General features: G+C 59.0%; 1 protein-coding gene across 3 annotated transcripts; it reads left to right on the forward strand.

Annotated features, from left to right (window-relative positions):
• Nucleotides 1–8,286: 8,286 nt before the first annotated feature.
• On the forward strand, nucleotides 8,287–18,506 carry TINAGL1 (tubulointerstitial nephritis antigen like 1). 3 transcript variants are annotated; one of them, XM_040467522.1, is made up of 12 exons: nucleotides 8,431–8,800; nucleotides 9,303–9,620; nucleotides 10,598–10,661; nucleotides 14,299–14,391; nucleotides 14,586–14,700; nucleotides 15,811–15,934; nucleotides 16,030–16,180; nucleotides 16,306–16,495; nucleotides 16,597–16,642; nucleotides 16,913–17,036; nucleotides 17,811–17,856; nucleotides 17,964–18,506. In XM_040467522.1, exons 2-12 carry the CDS (start codon nucleotides 9,311–9,313, stop codon nucleotides 18,102–18,104), a joined length of 1,404 nt encoding a protein of 467 aa, XP_040323456.1. In that variant the 5' UTR covers nucleotides 8,431–8,800; nucleotides 9,303–9,310; the 3' UTR covers nucleotides 18,105–18,506. The 3 variants fall into 3 exon arrangements, with proteins under 3 accessions (XP_040323458.1, XP_040323456.1, XP_040323459.1); XM_040467525.1 differs by having other exon boundaries at nucleotides 8,705–8,800; nucleotides 9,210–9,620; XM_040467524.1 differs by lacking the exon at nucleotides 9,303–9,620 and having other exon boundaries at nucleotides 8,287–8,800.
• Nucleotides 18,507–20,089: the final 1,583 nt, after the last annotated feature.

Here is a 20,089-nt window from a genome sequence, read left to right on the forward strand (position 1 = left end):
GCTCCTTTCTCTCTCTACCCCAAGCCCCAAGCCCTTTGGGGTCCAGCTTTGTTCTTGCTGCTGAGGAAATGACAAGAGAAGCTTCCAATTCCAGGAGCCAGTGGATTAAAAAATGAAACCATAAAAGCACCGAAAGAAAACACAGGAGGGTTTCTGATTGACTTTACAGTTAGAAAGACCTTTCTGACTCAAAACCAGAAGCGACACTGAAAAAGAAATATAAGTGGCTTTTAAGCTTTTGAAGAGACCCTCAGCCTTATTCATAAGATAACCACAAATTTAAAAAAATACACTTAGGTTTCATTTTTCACCGATCAAATTAGCGGAAACCCAAAAGTTGGATAACGTGGTTTTTTTTTTTAATGTTTATTTATTTTTGAGATGGGGGAGGAGAAGAGAGAGGGAGACAGAGGATCTGAAGCAGGCTAGCGCGCCGACAGCAGAGAGCCCGATATGGGGCTTGAACTCATGGCGTGCGATCATGACCTGAGCCGACGTCAGTCGCTTAACCGACTGAGCCACCCAGGTGCCCCTACCCCATGCTTTTTAAGCATGTTTTTGGACCTTGAAAGTGTATCAATGAATGAAAAAAATCAAATAAAACTAATTGTTTTAAAACGAATCATTGGGGCACTGTCTGCTTCTTTCTGGGCCTGAGCCCACTCCCTCGCCTCGCCCCCACAAGCTGAATCTGGGGAATGTCATCTATGGAACCCTTGACCTCTGGCATTTCTTCCTCCTTCTCCCTTGGGCCCCAGGAGAACTGGAGACAAGAATTCAAATAGCTGTGTCTGAGCAAGCCACCTCTCTGGGACTCAGTTTTCCCATCTGTAAAATGCGGATAATAGCTCGGAGCGTGGGCCGGCGGTGCGACGAGATCATTCAAGTCCAGTGACCAGTCCTTAGAAGGCACCCAGCCCACGGCAGGTACTCATGGCATCCGTGCTGGCTGGAATGTAGGTAGGACCCCTCCCTGCGGAGGTTTCTGTATTGAGATGGGGGAGGGGGCTCCCTCTCATTTTAGAGGTGGGTTGATGAGGCCCAGATGGATTGGTGCATGTCAGAGGAAGGCCAGGGCTGGTACTGAAGGCCCCTAACTCCCACCCGGGCCCTTAACCTGCATGCCTGTCTCTGCCCAAGCACACTTGTGTCCGAGAGGCCATGTGGTTGGGGACACTCTCCCTATCTTCCCGGCTTCTGGTTCATCCTACTGAAGGGCTGACCCATCCAGCCTTGACTTGAGAGGATCCAGCTCCCCTGCTGGCCCCGAGCCCCACCCAGGTGTCCCCCCTACAACCCCGGCATCTTCCCCCACCGGCGACAGGCACAGGGTGACAGGCACAGATTACTGGTGCTTGCTGGAGAGAGCATCCCTGGGGGTAGGGTGGAGCCAGTGGGGGCTGGGGACCTCCTACGAGCTGGGGCACTTGTGGGCACCGATGTGAGCACTGAAATGACCACTAACTTTTGGTGTCTCCCCCTGAAACTCTCAAACTCCCAAGGATCTCCCTCGTCTAATCCTGCTGGTCCCTGAGCTTCCGACCTTGAGGGAGTGCCTTCCCCTCCCAGCACCAGAGAGAGAGGGGTCTCGGGTTCTGGCAAACCCCACGAGCTTCAGCTGCACTTCTTTGTTCCCGTGTCTCATGACATTCCTCGGGATCCCGGAGCGAGATATCGGTCTCTTGTCCAACTAGCGTGAGGTAGGTTCCCGATATGTGAATCTTGCCCTCAGTAATTTGCTCCTTTCAGGAGATGGTGACTGTGTTTCTGACTGGAAAGCATGCGTCCTGGCCCATCTCCGGTGTGTCGTCGGCCCTCTGCCCATGTGTCGTTGCCCACCCCTGGGAGACGCGTGGGGCTGTGACTGTCCAAGCTCATGTACACAGTGCGCGTGTAGGGAGTCCAGACCTGTTTTAGTCCTGCGTGACGGATTTAATCTGGTTTCAGTACGGGTCCACCCAAGAGGTTTGAGCGGGTTTGCATCAGTTTCACCTAGTTTGTTTGTTTTTTTCTAATTTAAATCTTTTTTAACGTTTATTTATTTTTGAGACAGAGAGAGAGAGACAGAGCATGAACAGGGGAGGAGCAGAGAGAGAGGGAGGCACAGAATCGGAAGCAGGCTCCAGGCTCTGAGCCGTCAGCCCAGAGCCCGACGCGGGGCTCAAACTCACGGACCGCGAGATCGCGAGAGCGTGACCTGAGCTGAAGTCGGACGCTTAACCGACTGAGCCACCCAGGCGCCCCAGTTTCACCTAGTTTTAACAGGCTTGACTCACTTCATGTCTGTTTAAGCACATTTGTGTCTCCTTGACTATTCTGAGATCAGAATAGTCATCTGGCACCCGGTGGCATGTCGGCATCGTCGATTCCAAGTGGGTTCCGAATATTCAGTCCTATGATCCTCACACCTCAGGTAGAGACCGTGTCTTCGTTTAACACACGGAGAAACTGAGGCACGGAGAGTCTAAGACGCCGGCCCCAGGTTTCGTGGCTCCCGAGAGGCAGAGTCAGGATCTGAACCTCTTCCTTCTGGCTCCTGAGTCTGTGCTCTGAACTTCGGTGTCGGGCTCTGGCAGTGCGTATGAGTGTTCGAACCCCCTCAAGAGGGGTTGATTCGATCCAAGCCAGTTTGTTCTGGTTTTGCCAACGCGAGCTGCTCTGGTCTGGCTCAGCTGGCAAACGTCCGGAATGTGACACGTGGCAGTTGACACACGGATCTCAGACCCCGTGGATCTTGGTGATGGAGGCCCACTGTATTGGTTCTCTAGGGCTGCTGTACCAACAGAAATTTATTTTCTCGCAGTTCCGGGGGCCCGAAGTTCAAAGCCAAGGGCCATTTTCCCTCTGGAGGCCATAGGGGAGAACCTGCTTCTGGCCCCCCTCCAGCCTCTGGGGGCTTCAGGTGCTCCCATTTCACTCCAGTCTCTGCCTCCGTGGTCACACTGCCTCCCTCCCCGTCCGTCTGTGTCCCCTGTGTGTCTCTTGTACAAGGGACACTTGCCAGGGGACTTAGGGCCCACCCAGCTATCAAGGATGATCTCATCTCAAGCTAATTACATCCGCAAGGACTCTTTTTCCAAATAAAGTAACAGTCATAGGTTCCGAGGATTAGGACATCGATATGTCTTTTTCAGGGCCTCCATTCACCCCATTATGACCACTAAGGTCACATCAAGTATTTCCCCTTCAGGACCCAGCTCTTAAAAGTGACTCTGCGCCTTCACCCAGCTGTTGGGGTTTTATCACTTTCTGCTTGGGGATGAAAGGGCAAAGTGCAAAATGTGCTGGCAGCCATGTGAGAGCCTCTTGGGCTTTTCAAGACCCACTTCATAATATTCCCGGGTGGGAAGGTCAGGGCTTCCCAGAAACATCAAGTAAAGGGTGGAAATGTCTCTGTAAACAGGCATTCAAAGATAGTACTAGCTTTCTAAGGTGTTTGCTGGCCATCTCACCAAGCTTACTATGCCTGGGGGAGCCTTCTTTCGTGAAAGTGATCCCCAACCGAAGGAGGGCAGATAATGAAGAGACGAGGGGGAGCTGTGAACCCCAAATATCCCAGGACTCCTGGCCCGGGTTGGTAAGAAGCTAGCAATTTAAATGTGGACGAAGATATGGAGCAACCGTGTCATTACTCAGCAAATAGACTCTGCAAGGAAGCAACACCCAGGGGCCTTTTGCATTCAACTGGCCCCAACACCAGTGATGCAGAAATATTACACAAAAGCGAAAGCTGGGTTTCTCTGTTCTGCATTTTCCCACTTGCACTGACAGCTGAGAACCACACACACTGGCAGGTAATGAGGGTCCACTTAGCCCTTGAACACATCTGGCCTCTGCAGAGGCGTGGGTCCAGGCTTTCAGGGCTTGGGCTTGAGGTCCTGTTCTGCTCCTAACAGCTAGTGTCACCTTGGGCAGGCCGGAAAGTCTTTCTGAGTCTTGACTTTCCCATCCGTAAATTGAGATCATTGGATCACCCGGGGAAAGCCCTATGCTTGGCACATGCCATGTATGACAGAGAACAGACTGGTGGGCCAGGGCCGTCACAAGTTCATGGTCAGCAACTCCAAATGGTCACGCTGCTCTCCTGGAAATCCTGCTCTGTTTCTCCAGTGGCCTTGGTTGTGATAACGGTTTCACACCTAACCCTTAATCCTTCATCCCTTCTCTGTGCCTGTCTCACTTTGGTGGCGATTTGCTCCCATTGGAAAACAATGGAAACCATCAGAGGAAGTGCTCTGGTCTTTGTGTAGCTAATTCCACAAACCTATCTCCTCTTCTCTTCCGCCTCTAGGGTCGGGTTGCCCTGGCTCCTCTCAAAGCCAGCTGTCTTCTTGTGCTCTGGGTCCCCTCCCCTCTTACTTTATCAAGGACTTTGCTCCTAGGTAATCCCCTCTCTCTGTATCCACAGGTCCTCCCCTCCTGTCACTGCTATCAGCGCAGAGACATGGTTTTGGATCCCCCATAGTTGGACAAAACCCTCCCTTGACCCTTCTCATTCGCTTCCAGCCAACACTCCAGTTCTCTGCTTCCCTTTGCACTAAAACTTCCTGAAAAGTTGCCTCTGGTGATTCTCTCCAATTCACTGGTTCCCATTTGCTGTTGCAACCGTTCCAATCCAGCTTCCAGCCTCTCTTTTCCACTTAGGACAGCTCTCGGCAAGGTCGCCCCAATTTTCCTGTTGCCAAAGCTAGCGGACGTTTCTCTCTGCTCAGCTCACTCGACCCGTGGGTAGCATTCCATACAGGTCAACTCTCCCGCCATCTTGAAACACTCTCTCTAATTGGCTCCCTGACCTCTCAGACCTGGCTTTCCTCCTTCCTCCCTGGCCACACCTGCTTGGTCTACTGTACCGTTTCCTCTTCTCCAACTTCTAATATGGGAAGGTCCCCAGGCTCAGTCTCCTCCTTCTTTTCCAGTCTGAGCTGGAAACCAGCATAGGTCACATGGTAGTCTATAGGTCCAAATGTCCCTGAAGCTGCCCAGACTCTATCTGTCGGCCTAGGAGCAGAGCATTTGTGGCCACCTTCGAGGAGCCCAGGAGTCCCACTCGATTTCTCCTGTCTCCCACCCCTCCCATCTGCTCCTTTGGCAAGTCCTGCCAACCCCACCTCCAAAGTAGGTCTCGAATAGATCCCTTCTCTTGTCTGCACGGCCACCAGCCTCATTCAAGCCCCCAGTGCTGCTAGCCTGGGTCCCACTGTTGCCTCCTACATGGCCCCTTGAAATCCACTCCTGCCTTGTGGTCCGCTGTTCTCCCCAGAGCGGCCAGAGGGGGCCTTTGCTCCTGCGCCTCCCACGATCTCCCTCCCACATTTTTATCTCTTCAGCAATCAGAAGACAATTCAGGCGCCTCCCTCCATCCTGACGGTCCCTCGGGCCTCATCCCACCCCTTGTCTCCACTCAGTTACTGCAGTGCCGCTGGCTCTGGGCTTCTGTTTCCCAAACAAACCAACTTGTGCCAGACCTCCGGGCTATTGTTGCACTCATCGGCTCCCTGCAAAACCCTCCCAGACTCCAGAAACGCTGGCTCCCTCTGGCCCTTCAGGTCTCAGCCGGAATATCGGCTCCTCCCAGAGACGCCCTTGACCACCAGAACCCCAGGTCCCCACGCTGTGTGCATATCTACAGAGACTTCCCTCTGTGGAATGACTTACAGGTACGTTTGTTTGTCTGCTTGTTTATCTGTCCATCTTCCCGTGAGGTGGAAGTCTTACCCTCAGTCTTACCTGCCTCAAGCTCCAACGTGCCACAGCGGTGTACCATTCTGCCTGTCACAGCCCCCAAAGGCAGGGCTTTTCATGACGGAATCCAACAGGCCCCAGGAAGCCTGACATGTCACGACATGACCCAACACGCACAGCATGAGTCCTCGCTTGAATGTCCCAGATATCACTGCTCCAAGCTCTGGACATGGGCAACTGACCACAATGGGCCACAAGGGACCCTCCCGGCCCTAGCCGGAGTGTCATTTGGGACCCAAACATCTGAGTCCCCAAGCCTCAAGGAGTGGGCCCTTGGCCACAGACCTGGGTTCAGTAGAGCACAATGGACCTCTGTCTTCTCAGGAGGTTCTGCTCAGCCTCTAGAGGAGAACGACCCATTCTGAGCACCCAGAGCAGCTGTGTGGTGGCAGCCGCGGTGCGGGGGGACGTAAGCACTGGACTGGGGACAGGAGAGGAGGCTTGGGCCTCTGCCCTGCTGTGTGAGCTTAGGCACGTCACTGTCCCTTTTTACTTACACCTCCCTTTGTAGAAAGAGAAGAGCATGAAAGGGCCTCTAAGGAGCATTTGGGTCCAGATAGGAAACCAAGGCCGAGAAAAAAGGCAGTGTCCGCCCAGGATCATAAGTGAGGGAGGACGGAGTTATCATCAAGCCCAGGTGGCCTGCCTCCCAGAAGGCAGAAGGGCTCAGAGGGTAAGTCCCGCTGTGACTCCTCACCTGTTGCTCTGCCCCAGGCCCTTGGACCAGAATAAGACAGACAATGAGTCCCCGGAAAGGAGGGGGGCCATGGAAAAGGAAAGTGGGGCTGGAGCCCCCACCCTAGCCCCGCCCTTTTCCTCTCCTCTTTGGCCAAGGAACCCACGGAGTCACAAGATTCCATTTGGGCTGGGCTTAGTGCCAACATCAGTGATGACAAGGGACACCCCCCCCCCCCCCAAGCCCTGTTCTTGACTCTGCGATCTTCCCTTGCTCAACAGGCAAAGAGCCAAAACTTGCAAAGAGACACAAACAGACACCTACACAGATACACAGACACTTAGCGAGACAGACACCTAGGAGATAGGCGGGCAGAGACAATGACAGTCACACAGTTATACATACAGACACACAAGCCAACAAACACACAGACACTGGCAAAGAATACACTGACTGACAGATAGCCACACACATGACCGGCACAGAGGTCACATCCAGACGGACACACAGACAACAGCACACAGGTAACAGACAAGGGGACGCAGAGATGTACTCAAGCAGAACACCCGACGAACACACACACACACACACACACACACACACACACACAGCAAAGGCTCACACGGGGTGGGGGGGACCTACAGGGGAGTGATTTGGGGCAGAGGACAAGCAGGTGCTCCAGGACCACACCCCAGCCCCCAGCCCCAGAACCAAACTGAACTTGATCCACAAAGGTAGGCGCTTGGGGTATGAGCTCTTCTGAAGGCAGCCTCCACCCCCCAACCCCGAGGATGTGACGTTCACCAGTGCCTGCCGAGGGGCCCGCCTTGCAGTCAGATGAATGGAGGACAGACGGGACAAGGGACTTCCCAACCAGGAGTGTGTTGAGACTTGTGGACAGTGACTAAGGGTGACTGGAGGGAAAGGGGTGAGGTGGTGACAGGTAGGGAGTCTGCATTCTGGCCGTGTGACCTCAGGCAGGTTTTCTTCTGAGCCTCAGTTTCCCACTAGGCTTTGGGAAACTGAGTCCCACTAGACTCCCAGGTCCTTGCAGGGAGCAGACAGTCCAGCTCCTGGTGGGTCCGTGCTAGTGCTGGGGCCCCAGGACGTTGCTCCCTCCCCCCACCACCCCTGCAACAGGGTGACTCCCTGCCCAGTGCCCCCTGGCAGGGGGTAACCCAGTCACAGATGGCCGTTGTCCTGGTCCCCCCACCCCCACCCCCAGGAGCTGGCCAGCTGAGGACATCCCCAGGCTGGGGGAGGGGTGTGGAGTGGTCAGAGAGAGGGCAAAGGGAATCCCCGTGCCTGATGCTTCCCTCCCCCCGCCCCCTGCCCCAGGGGCTGGTGTGAGATGCCCGTCTGGGGGTGGAGAATCTGTCCAGGTGTAGTTTTTCATCTTTTCTGCTGTTGGAGTCCCCTGGCCCGGACCCAACTGGTTGGCAGAGGGGCTTGCGCAATAGAGAGGTAAAAGGTGACGGCGGGCATGGCGGGACAGAAGCCCCATTGTTTGGGGCCCAGGCCGGGCCCGGGCAAAGGAAGGGTTTATCCCCCGGGCAGGAAGGGGGGGCTCCGCGGGGGGGCACCAGCTGCCAGGGCTCTTGCCCTTGGGCCCCGGAGGGGGGCAGGTGCCAAGCAGGATGCCCTCGGGGTTGATAGAGGGGGCAGTGGTTGGCAAGGCGCCTGGGCAGCCTGGGGAGGGCAGGCCCAAAGAAGAGTTGTGGGCAGGGAGGCGGCCCCCACACCACACCCACCCCACCCCCTCGGAAGGATGAGCCTCCAAGGCCCCTAGAGCAGGGTCCTCAACCGTCCTCCTCTGGATTCCAATCATTCCTGGGAACGGAGGCGGCTTGGGGCGGTCCCAAGCCTGGGGGGCACGGGAGTGCATGGCTGTTTTTAATACTGAAGGGTCAGAGGGGTCTCAGAGATGTTTGCTGTCCCCACCCTCCCCATCATTTCCCAAAGTTGGGTCCAAAACTCGGAGCTCCGCTGCCCCCTCTCTCCCCTTCTTCGCGGCAGCCCCTCAGCCCTGCGGCGAGGCCCATTGGGAAGTCCTTACGGGTGTCAGACCACGATCCTTTCTGCTTCGGTTGCAGTTCCGCCCCCGAAGGGCACGAACGGCTGCCGTCGGAGACCCGGCGAGGACAATCACATGCTCACTGTCCCTCTCACAGGTCCCCGCTCCCGAGTTACAGGGCTACTCCAGGTGCGGGGCCAGCCGGGGCCCCTCCCCCCCGCCTCCTGGGCCGGGGGGCGGTGCTGCGGGCGGGGCGGTGCAAAAAGCGGTCCCGCCCCGCACTCCTCACTTGACTTTGAGTGTCCCGTGGTGGCAGGAGCCGGGAGGCCGGAGGCGCGTGGGGCAGCCCGGGCGCAGCCCGTCACCAGGTAGGGACGCTCCCCTGCGCAGGGGGCAGGGGGTGTGGGGTGTATTCAGAAGGAAGGAACAGAGAAGAGGGGGCAGGCGGAGGGACCGCGAGGGATGGCAGAGAAGGAGAGTGGAGGGGGGCACGGGGACGGACACGGAGGAACACAAGCTCAGGGGGTACCGGCGTCAGGCATGGAGGTTGAAAGAGGGGCAGAGGGACCCCGATAGGAAAGGAGACCTCAGTCCGAGCTGTGGGTGTTGAGCCAGGGGCACCAAGAACGCCACAATCCCCACCTCCTGTCCTTGAAGGTCTCCGGGGCAGGTCAGGGAGGGGCTCCATTTCTTGCCCTGTCCCCTTCCTTCCCGGGTCCTGCCTGGGGACGCAGGAATCAGGGTCTCTGACCCTGCTGAACCCCCTTGGACTCACAGCCCCAGGAAGCTGGGAGATCAGTCCCTGGGGTGCCAGGGAGTCTCTGCAGCCCGCCACCTCTGACCCCTGACATCTGCCCTCCCCGGGCCCAGGAGGCACCATGTGGCGATGTCCACTGGGGCTGCTGCTGTTGCTGCTGCTGGCTGGCGAGTTGACCCTGGGTGCCCGGCGGGGTCGTGGGCGCCGGGAGCTAGCCCCGGGTCTGCACCTGCGGGGCATCCGGGATGCGGGCGGCCGGTACTGCGGGGGGCAGGACCTGTGCTGCCGGGGCCGTGCCGACGACTGCGCCCTGCCCTACCTGGGTGCCACCTGCTACTGTGACCTCTTCTGCAACCGCACCGTCTCCGACTGCTGCCCTGACTTCTGGGACTTCTGCCTCGGCGTGCCACCCCCCTTTCCCCCCATCCCAGGTGGGCACCAGACGGCCAGGAGGGTGGGTCGCCTTGTCAACCCCAGACTCAGCAAGGCTCAGGAGCGAGGCGGACGCACTGACATGTCCAGGGGAGGCTTTGTAGAATCTGGGGAGAGCCCCCGCCCCGCTGTCTGTGGCTCTGGGACGTCCCCCTCTCCCCTCTGGTCTGACTTGAATCTCTCCAGCAAGACTGAAAGAGAGAAGATCCTTGGTCGGTGGGGTTCTAAGCTGGCCCAGGAGAAAGGCAGTCTCCTGCCCTTTCTCCCAGTCCTGTCTCCCTGCCAGACGTGGAAGGTGCTGGCCCCGCCTGCTGACTCACCCTCAGGCTGATAAAGCCTGGGGGGGTGGGGGGGAGCTGGTCAGGCTCATCTCCGCCATTCCTCTGCCTTTGCTCAGGATTCTCTACCCTGAGATGGCTGGTCACACCTGGGAGGTGGGGCGAATGTCTTCCTTCCTTCAGCCCTGTCCCCATCCTTTCCCACGCCCTTGCCCCTAGTCCCATAGGAGAATCACTTGAATCCCTTCCCCCAGTTCTGTGGGCCTGTGGGGGTGAGACCGAATACCTAGGTTGTCACATCCCGAAGTGCTGTGTTATCTTAGGGGAGTCGCTTGCCTTCTCGGGGCCTCGGTTTCCCCACGCCCCTCCCACTCCCCCATCTCCAAGTTTCAACTCATGTAAATGGTAAAGGATCTAAGGAATGTGATGGCTGGTATCCAAGTGAAGCAAGAAGGAGCCAAGTTGGGGGTCACTGAAGAACTTCCCAGGTAGCTGTTGGTATGTTACCCAGCGGGAGATGTCTTAGGAAGTTATAGTTTGACTTTAGTTTCAGTGAGGGCTGGGGTGCGTGTGTGTGTGTGTGTGTGTGTGTGTGTGTTTGGGAGGATTCCCAACACCTGACTTCTGAGGACCTGGCCACCCGAGCCCGTAGTCTCTGGTCTTGATTCCACTTCTCTCCTCCTCTTCCCTCCCTCCAGGATGTACCCATGGGAGTCGCATCTATCCAATCTTAGGAACCTACTGGGACAACTGTAACCGTTGGTGAGTATGTGGAGCTTGAAGGGGGCTTGCCTTGTGGGCTCTATGGCCCGCAGACTTGGTTCAGACCCGATGCCTGCGGCTCACGTGCCGGGGACAAGTCCTTTCCCTTCTCCGAGCCTCAGTTTCTTCGTCTGTAACATGAGAATTTTTACACCCATCCTATCAACTCCTAGAACAACACTCTAACAGCATTCCCCAGGAGTGGCCAGCCATGGATGCCTGGCCCCAGGTGTGGCCCCTGAGCTGGGAGTGCTTCCCTGTCCCTGCTGGCTCGGGCTGGGCCACTGCCCCTCCCAACCTTTCTCCATGTACGGGAGAATCTGGAGAAGGGGGCGTCAGGAAGGAAACCTCTGACTGTAGCATCCGCTGCCCTGGACGGGATGAGGGTCAGGGACGGCTGAGCTGGTCGGCCGCCAACCTGCAGCAGGGCCTTCCCAGGAATGTGGCCCCTCCCCCACCCTGCCCGTTCTGGTAGGAGGATGAAGGGTCAGGGGTGCTCCCCTACTCTAATCTGAGGCCTGAGGTGGGAAATGGGGAGGGGGTGGGTAGGAAGGCTTGAAGGCCTAATGGAAATGATGGGGACCCTGTGGCTCTGAGGAGGTGGCCCTGCACCCACGCCACACCACGCCCTCTTTGCCTGGGACCGCAGAGGCCCCAGGGAGGAGGACACTTTTTGGAATGCATTACGCATAAGCTGTTTCCATTGCCTCACTGGTGTGAGGGGTGTTGGGTCACAGGGGAGTGGGGACGAATAGGGTTCAGCATGTGTCCGCGTGAGAGAACGCGCGTGTGGGTATGGTGTGAGTGTGTGTGGACTGGGCGCGTGTGTTCAGAAACATGGAACGTGCCTGCACGAGCCTGCAGCTCCAGATAGGACGTCTCTGGGCATTGATGGGTTAACCTCTTTCCCACTCTTATCCCTGGGGCCTGGCCACCCTGGGCCCCTCTGGAATGCTGGGGCCTGCTGCCACCAGCCCAGTCTAGACCTGCTTGGGCAGCCCTGGGGGCAAAGGGGGAGGTGGCAGGAAAGGACTGACCAGCCCGAGGTCCCTCACTGCACTTGGTGGCCCCCATTCCCTGTGCCCGGCACCTGAGTGAGGGTGTGGGGTCGTGTCTGCAGGCCTTCTAGGCTGCGTGAGCCCTCGAGGAATGCTTGGAGAGTCTGAGAAGGAAGAGAAGCCTGAGAGAGCCGCTTCCTACGCAGCCTCCTCCCTCTGTCCCGAAAGTGCCCCCGCCCACTCCCGGGGCCTAGGAGCCCAGCCATACTGGGTTTGTTTCCCTTGAGGCTCCTTAAAAGGCAACAGGGGAAGGAGGCAGTTTAGCCTCTTGTAATAGCAGAGTTATGAGCTTGTAAAAGCATTATAGAATTCATAGAATGCCCTGATCCGTCGACACCTATTTGTTAAAGACCTACTATGTGCCAGGCCCTGTGCCGGGCCAGGGAGGTGCAGCCAGATGTGGTAGACCGCCCTTGAGGTTGCACGGGAGCCTCCGGTCTAACAACGAAGGAGCCCACACACAAATAAACATATGACAGCCTGCGACAGGTGTGGCGGGGGAAGGGCATCATGGGTGGGGGGGGGCCCTCGTGTAGAATGGAGTAGGGACAAGGGAAGATGGCTAGACAAGGAGGGAGCATGGGAGCCATAGCTCATGGGAGGCTAGGAGGTGGGACAGACCTCACTGCGGTTATGAGGTGAAGGCCCAAGGAGGTACAGGCCGCGTCCATGGGTCTCATAAGCCGTGCTGAGGGTTTTGCATTTTGTTCTACGTGCCGGGGGAAGCCACTTGGAGGCACACTGCCTGATTTATGTCATTCAGAGATCTCTCGGGCTTCAGAGTGGCTAGGGAATGCACCGTGGGGGTGGGTTGGGCGGGGGTGGGGGGTGTAGAGAGGCAGGGAGCCTGGGTAGGAAGGCATGGTCCGGGTGACAGGTGACAAGGGACTGGAGGAGGGTGGTAGCAGTGGAGGGGGGGCGGTGAGGGGCAGGTGAATGCAGAGCCGTCCACGATGTGCCATCCCAGGACCTGCTGATGGCGGGCGTAGGAAATGGGGGCACGCCATGGACCGCGGCGAGTTCTGGTTTGAACACCTGCGTGAATAAGGTGCCATTTCCTGAGCTGAGGATGTTAGGGAAGGAGCGGTTTGGGGGGAGGGCAGTGTGGGCCATTTTCAGTTTGAGATACACCCAGAGGAGATGTGAGGGGGCCAGGTGGATGGGAGTCTGAAACTCCAGAGACGGGGAGTCTGGGGTGTCTGGCCCAAGACCTAGAGCAGTAGGTAATGATTCTTGAGCACCTAAGATGGGCCAGGCCCTGTGCTAAATGCTTTATAAGCTTTATAAAACCCTGCCATTTAATTCCTGGAAGGTGGGACTATTCATTTCCTCGTTTTATGGACAAAAACACTGAGGGAGAGAGTTCACCTGAGGCCACATGACTAGTCAGCCAGTTGGAACCCAAGACTTGAATTTCAGGACCCCTGCTCTTAGCCTCTTCACCACAGTGCCTCATTCACTCGTTCATCCAACAAATATTTATTGGGGGCCTGCCATGTGCTAGGTTTTGGTTTCTAGGCTCTGAAGATACCACACAATCCCTCCTCTCCAGGACCTGAGCGTCTGTGAGGAAGCAGGGATAAGCTGTACACATCGCTCAAGATATAGCGTGCCAGAGAGTGACGACGTGCTCAGGAGAAAATAAAACCTGGAAGCGGGATAGGAAGGTGGCCAGGGCAGGTGACGTGTGAATGGAGACTTGGAAGAAGTGAGAGTGAGCGTTGGGGATATGGGGGAAAGAGCAGCTCAAAGGCCCTGGGGCAGGAGCACGGCTGTTGTTGACCAGTCAGTGGACCAGCCTGGCTGGAGGCCCAGGAGCCAGGACTCAGAGGAGGGGGTCACAGAGGGGACAGGAGGACAGATCACGCAGGGCCTTGTTAACACGGCCAGGACGCCGGCTCTTACTCTGTGATGTCAAGCCAAGGGGGGGTTTTGGGCAGGGGGATGGCATGATACCACTTGGGTTGCACAGGGTCCTCTGGTAGCTGTAGTAAAAATATACCGAAGTGTGGGTGCAGGGCAGACATGGGGAGAACAGCGGAGAAGCTGCGGCAGAACCCAGGGGAAAGGTGATTGGCCCACGATGGCTGCAGGAGAGAATGAGATGCGGTTTGGATCCTGAATGTGCTTTTAAGGGAAAGCCAACGGGACCTGCCAATGAATCAAATTAGCGCCTGAGGGTAGGCGTCAAGGGTGACTCCCAGGCTCCTGGCCTGAGGTTCGGGAAGGACGGAGTGGACGTTTTCCACAGACCGTGGGGAGAGCACGCATGGGAGTGGGGGGTCAGAAATTCGGCTTGGGATGTGGTCGGGTTGAGCTGCTGTTGGACACCCCAGTGGTGAGATTGTGTCCTTGGATCTGGAGTTTAGGGACAGATCCATCCAGGCAGCAGATACAAACCCGAGAACTGGGCACTTGACGTTGACATCTGAAGCCACCAGGCTGAATGGGATCATCTAGGGGTCTTCCCATCACCGCTGGCACAGAGCCTCAGGTCCATGTTGACTTCTGAGCCCCCCTCCCTTCAGAGGATGCCCAGCCCCCCCCCTCCCCCCACCTCTTCGTTTCTGCTCTTCTAGCACCTGCCAGGAGCAAGGGCAGTGGGAGTGTGACCAGGAGCCATGCCTGGTGGACGAAGACATGATCAACGCCATCAACCGGGGCAACTACGGGTGAGAGGCCCTGGAAATGCCCCCAGGTGGCACAGACACACATACATTCCCCCCGAGATGTACGTGCTGCCAGGCACACCCAGATTTCACCCACGCGTAGGCTTGGCCAGGATGCGTCTCTCCTACCCATGCGCACGTACCTCTAGGACCCTCAGCCCTGGCAGATCTGTGACTCCCACCCCCTACTCTTTCAGATGGCGGGCTGGGAACCACAGCGCCTTCTGGGGCATGACCCTGGATGAAGGCATTCGCTACCGCCTGGGCACCATCCGCCCTTCTTCCTCTGTCACCAATATGAATGAGATTCACGTAAGTCCATCCTGCCATCTCCCCATGGCCTGGGACCCCAGGAACCCTGGCACCCTGGGTCCTGTTCCTCCAAGGCCCCGGGCCTAGACCCCTCCAAGAGGCTGTGTGTCCCTGGACACACATCACTCCCCTTCTGCGGGTCTTCAGTTCCTGCCCATAACAAGATGTGCTGCCCAGAGAGAACTGATGCTCGCATTCTGAGTTCTGCGGTCCCAGCCCGAGTCCCTTCGTGGCCTGCCCAGCCTGGGAAAAATGCTATTCCTCCCAGTACAGCTGGGTCAGGGCCCAAGGGGCCAGGAGGTCACCTTGGTATTTTCGGAAGGGAGGGACAGATTGTCCTCTGGCTCCGACTAGAGAGTAGCAATTCTCGGAAACAAATGCCGACTCAGTGGAACCCCGAGGGAGGAGGGGGCTTCTCCCCTCCTGCCAGTGGGACCCCTTTTGGGCAGAAATGGGAACCATCCCCGGAATAGTCAAAGGGTGAGGAAGGGGAACCACAGCAGGACGGGGCTGGGGCACATGCCACAGGATCTGTCCGTCAGAGGCAGGCAGGGAGGAGGCAGTTTTGGCCAGAGTACCCCTCCCTGCAGAGGGACAGCAGCTCAAGGCTGGGGTGACCAGCCCCTGCCCCTGTCCTTACTCCCCTGGGCCTCTGCTATTTTCTGCCTCCTGCTGTTTGCTTTGGCAGCCTGCCTGGTCACAGGACCTTACTGCTTCTTCCCTCCCCTGCCCTTTAGGGCCCAAAGCCCAAGGTCCTGGTGGGAAGAAGGAAGTGTCAGATCAGAAGGTGCAGAGGAAGAATGAGGGAGTGGGGGTTGAGAAGGAAGAGTAGGTGACCCTGGCCTGGCCACTTCTCTGCTGGCCTCCGTTCCCCCATCCGCAACTCATCAGGACTGGCCACCCCCACCTGACCCTGAGAACGCATCAAATGGTGCTTGGGTCTTCCCCTTGAGTCGATGTGGAGATTACTGGAATCGCTCGGCAGCAGGAATGCTCAAGATCGAACCGCGGAAGGCCCTAGACTCTTGGTGGCCCTTCAGTGCCAACGGGCCCCTGAAGGGTAGACGGGGGCAGAGGCAGGAGGCAGACGGAGTGACTTTTGCTTTGCAGACAGTTCTGGGCCCAGGGGAGGTGCTGCCCACAGCGTTCGAGGCCTCTGAGAAGTGGCCCAACCTGATCCATGGGCCTCTTGACCAGGGCAACTGTGCAGGCTCCTGGGCCTTCTCCACAGCAGGTACGTCCAAGGGTGGAGGCTGGGGCAGCAGGAAAGGAGGGCCAAGGCCCGAGCGCCCTGACGACCCTTCTGCCTCCCCCCCCCTCCCCCACCAGCCGTGGCATCCGATCGCGTCTCAATCCATTCCCTGGGGCATATGGCACCTGTCCTGTCGCCCCAGAACCTGCTGTCTTGTAACACCCACAACCAGCAGGGTTGCCGTGGTGGGCGTCTCGATGGGGCCTGGTGGTTCCTGCGACGTAGAGGGTGAGCAGCAGAGGGCGTGGGCAGGGAGGAGGATGTGGGGGGGGGGGGGCCTCAGGAAGGCAACCCTCAGGAGGGGCCAGGGCCACGCCCATCACATTCACCGCTCCTTCCTCCTTCTCCTCCAGGGTTGTGTCCGACCACTGCTACCCGTTCATGGGCAGCGAGCGGGACGAGGCTGGCCCCGCGCCCCGCTGTATGATGCACAGCCGGGCCATGGGTCGGGGCAAGCGCCAGGCCACTGCCCGATGCCCCAGTAGCCATGTCCATGCCAATGACATCTACCAGGTCACTCCTGCCTACCGCCTCGGCTCCAGCGTGAGTTTATACTTGGTTGAAGGGGCAGAGGCAGGAAGGCTGGCCAGAGGCTGGAGCCTCACGCCTGATCGACACTCTCCTCCCCACCCCCAACCCTCCAGGAAAAGGAGATCATGAAGGAACTGATGGAGAACGGCCCTGTCCAAGGTAAACGCCCCTCATCCTGCCCCCTGGTTCCAGAAGCTCGTGCCTGCTTGAGACCGAGCACGGCACGGCAGCACAGGGGGTCTGCACAGCATTGGGTAGCAAGTCCCACTGGGGCTGGGAGTCAGTGGGACCTTGTCCCCTCCCCACGGGCAGCACCCTGGGCGGGGAGGGGGGTGGGGGGACACTTAGAGTCTTGGTATGGGTCTGGGCATGCGTCTCCAGACCTGTGCCGATGGGCTGAGCCGGGCCTACTTGGACCTCTGCCCACAGCTCTCATGGAGGTGCACGAGGACTTCTTCCTGTACCAGGGCGGCATCTACAGCCACACCCCAGTGAGCCTTGGGAGGCCAGAGCGATACCGCCGGCACGGGACCCACTCGGTCAAGATCACAGGGTGAGGGGCTTGGGGGGCAGAGAGGGGAGGGGGCCGCAGGGCTTGCACTGGGGGGCTCCGAGCCTACCTCGAATCCGTCCCGTCTCTCTGCAAAGCCCCGCTTCGAAGAGGAGCAGACCAAGACAGAAAAAGAGGAGAGGTTTGCCTCGCACTCGAGAGTGGGGGCCTTTGAAGGTTTTCTAGGAACTGGTCCTCCCTTACACACTGTGATAAAATCCACTGCAGTGTAATACAGACAAGGATTCAAGGGTTGCTCAACCTCTCTCCATCTCAGCACCCACCCCAACTCTGCCTGACTCACGGACCCCCACCCCCGGGCTTCCGTGCCCCCACCTGATATACCCAAAGATGTTCCAGTCACTGATTTCAATTGTCCAACCAATGAAATGTACTTTGCAGTGGGAGTCTGGGGCCTCCAAGGTACCCCAACCTTGCGGTCCCTGGTACCCAACCCTCCCTGGCTTCCCAAGTGAGGAGAGAGGGCAGGCAGACGTGTGAAGTTGTGAGGTCCCGGAGACCTGGTCCCCAGGATGTGGGGCCCTGGAGGAGGGAGGCCCAAGTTCTCCCCCTTTCGGCTCACCCCTCCAGTTATTCCGTTGGTGCCCAACCCCACGTGGGCGTGGGCACACAGACTTTGAAAGGTGGGGACTGAGAGTAGAGAGAGGGTTAGAGCCCCGCCCAAGCCTGGAACGGAAAGTGCCCTGGGGTTCGAGCCCCTCAAGGCAGGTGGAATCAGCGTCCTCTCCCTCCCTGGCTCTGCCGCGCCCTCCTCAGGTGGGGACAGGAGACGCTGCCCGACGGAAGAACGCTCAAATACTGGGTGAGTCCCTGCGGGGGGTGCCCTGCGGCCGCTGCCTTCTCACCGCCCCCCCCCCCCCCCCGCTCCCCCTGCCCGCCCCCTTCACCACCGCCCCTCCTCATCCCCAGACGGCGGCCAACTCGTGGGGCCCAGCCTGGGGCGAGAGGGGCCACTTCCGCATCGTGCGCGGCGCCAACGAGTGCGACATCGAGAGCTTCGTGCTGGGCGTCTGGGGCCGCGTGGGCATGGAGGACATGGCGCACCGCTGAGGCCCTGGCACCGCGCCGGGCTGGCCGGCGGAAGAGCCCCTGGGGGGGCGACGCTGCCCATCCCGCCCCGCCCGACGGAGCTCCGGGGGCGCAGGCGGGCGCCTGGGGTCTAATCCCCCTCGCGCAGGTTCCGCTGACGCAGCGCCCCGCCTGGGAGCCGCGGGCAGGCGAGGCTGGCGGAGCCCCCAGACCTCCCAGCGGGGACTGGGCAGGGCCTGGCCCGGGAGGAGCGGGCCTGCAGATCCCAGGCCCCGGGCACCCCCCCGGCTCAAGACCACGGAAGCCAGGACACCCCCAAGTCTCCAGCCCCACTACCCCATCCCACCCCCGTACTCTTATCCTCCAAAGATATTTATTTTTCTTCTCACGGTTTCAAAAATAAAAAGAGTACTGATAACTGTAGTACCTTGGAACTTTGGGGAGTGGAAAGCCAGGCCCTGGCTGGTATGGCATACGGTCAGACAGCAGGGAGGAGGGCCTGAGGCCTTGCTGGTCGGCAGGGGTGGGGAGGCTAGAAATCTTAGTCGCCATTCGGCCCTATTTGTCAGTGGTCCTGGGCACGGACCCACTTGGAGGTGGGCATGGATGGCATGGCCTCTGGCCCTCAGAGAGACACGGGCCCGTGGGAACCACCTTTCAGACGCTGAGTCAGCGCTGCCCAGTGGGGGGAGCCTGACCCACCAATCAGCAGAACTGGCGCCAGTGCCCAGCAGGCAAGGGGGGCACAGCCCCACAGAGGCTGGAGCCTCTGTCTCCGCAGATCAGCCTCTCCAAGCCACCCCGGCGAAGCCCCCCCCCCCCCCCACTGCCTCCTCCCCCTGCCCCTGGGCCACGCTGGACCTGCCTCTCTGAGTACTCTCCCTACCCCACCTCCCCAGGATCCCCGTATTTTTAGGCCATGAGGACCCACTCCACCAGCCTCCTCACCAAAACTTCTTCAGCCCGTGCCCAGGCTATTCCAGAGTCCTCACTGCCCCTCAGATGCCCTGTGCACAGGCAGAACCGTCAGGCATTTGCACATGCTGTTCCCCAGTCTAGATGCCCCTCATTCCATCCTCCGCTTGCCCCTCTGCTGTTTCAAAGCCAACTCCACTGTACCCTCATTCAGGTAGTACCTGAAGGGGCTGCTGATGTGTCAGGTATTGTGCAAGGGACCCCAGCTTTCCCAAACCACCAACCCCACCCAGCATGGCCTCGACACCCCCTGCCTGGACTCATCTACACCCTGCCCTTTCACCCAGTATTTTCACTTCTCTGGGTGTCTACCTACCTCCTCTGTTATGCTGGAAGTTCCTTGAGAGCAGGGACTGGGTCGGGTTCATTAGGGGTCCTGGCACCCACACCTGTACCCTGGTATAAGGGGGCATTACGGTTTGTGGAATGGTTGAGTGGCTAGGCCCTGTTCTTTCTCCCTCCACTTGGCTCCCAAGACCCCCGCCCAGCCGGTCCCTCTGGGCGCTGGGGTCCCTTTCTTTCCAAGAGCCCAGGAGGGCTGCGCTTGGGGAGGGGGCTCCCGGAGGCAGCAATCGTCCTGGTCCCGACCCCAGCCGACCGAAAGGCAGGGGGAGCCTGAAGGGGGACAGCGGGAGGTCCTCCTCCGGGACAGGCAGCCCCTCGGGACCGCGTCCCGGCATCACCTGAAAGGAATGCTGGGCTCCCGATAAGCGGCCGCCTTTGTCTCATTTCCTGTTTGCCAGGACGTCCCGAGCCGGCTCCCCTGGGCGGCCCGCCCGTCCGCAAGGAGCCAAAGCCGCCTTGGGGGGGGGGGGGGGGGGGGGGGGGGGGGTGTGGCGGGCGGGGACGAGGGCGGGAGGGGAGTCCCGAGCGGGGCCCGAGGGGGCGCCCGCCCACCACCGCCTCCGCGGGGCCGGGACGCGCCCGGCTGCTCCCACCCCGCTGGGAAAAACCCCCGTCCAGCGCCCGCGCGGCCGGGCGAGGCTGGAATTTTCTGCAAGGACCTTTGGCGGAAGCAGAGCGGGGTGGGG

Source organism: Herpailurus yagouaroundi, unplaced genomic scaffold (assembly GCF_014898765.1).
Source record: "Herpailurus yagouaroundi ecotype Mexico unplaced genomic scaffold, PumYag 77, whole genome shotgun sequence".
In the NCBI taxonomy this organism is placed as follows: Eukaryota; Metazoa; Chordata; class Mammalia; order Carnivora; family Felidae; genus Herpailurus; species Herpailurus yagouaroundi.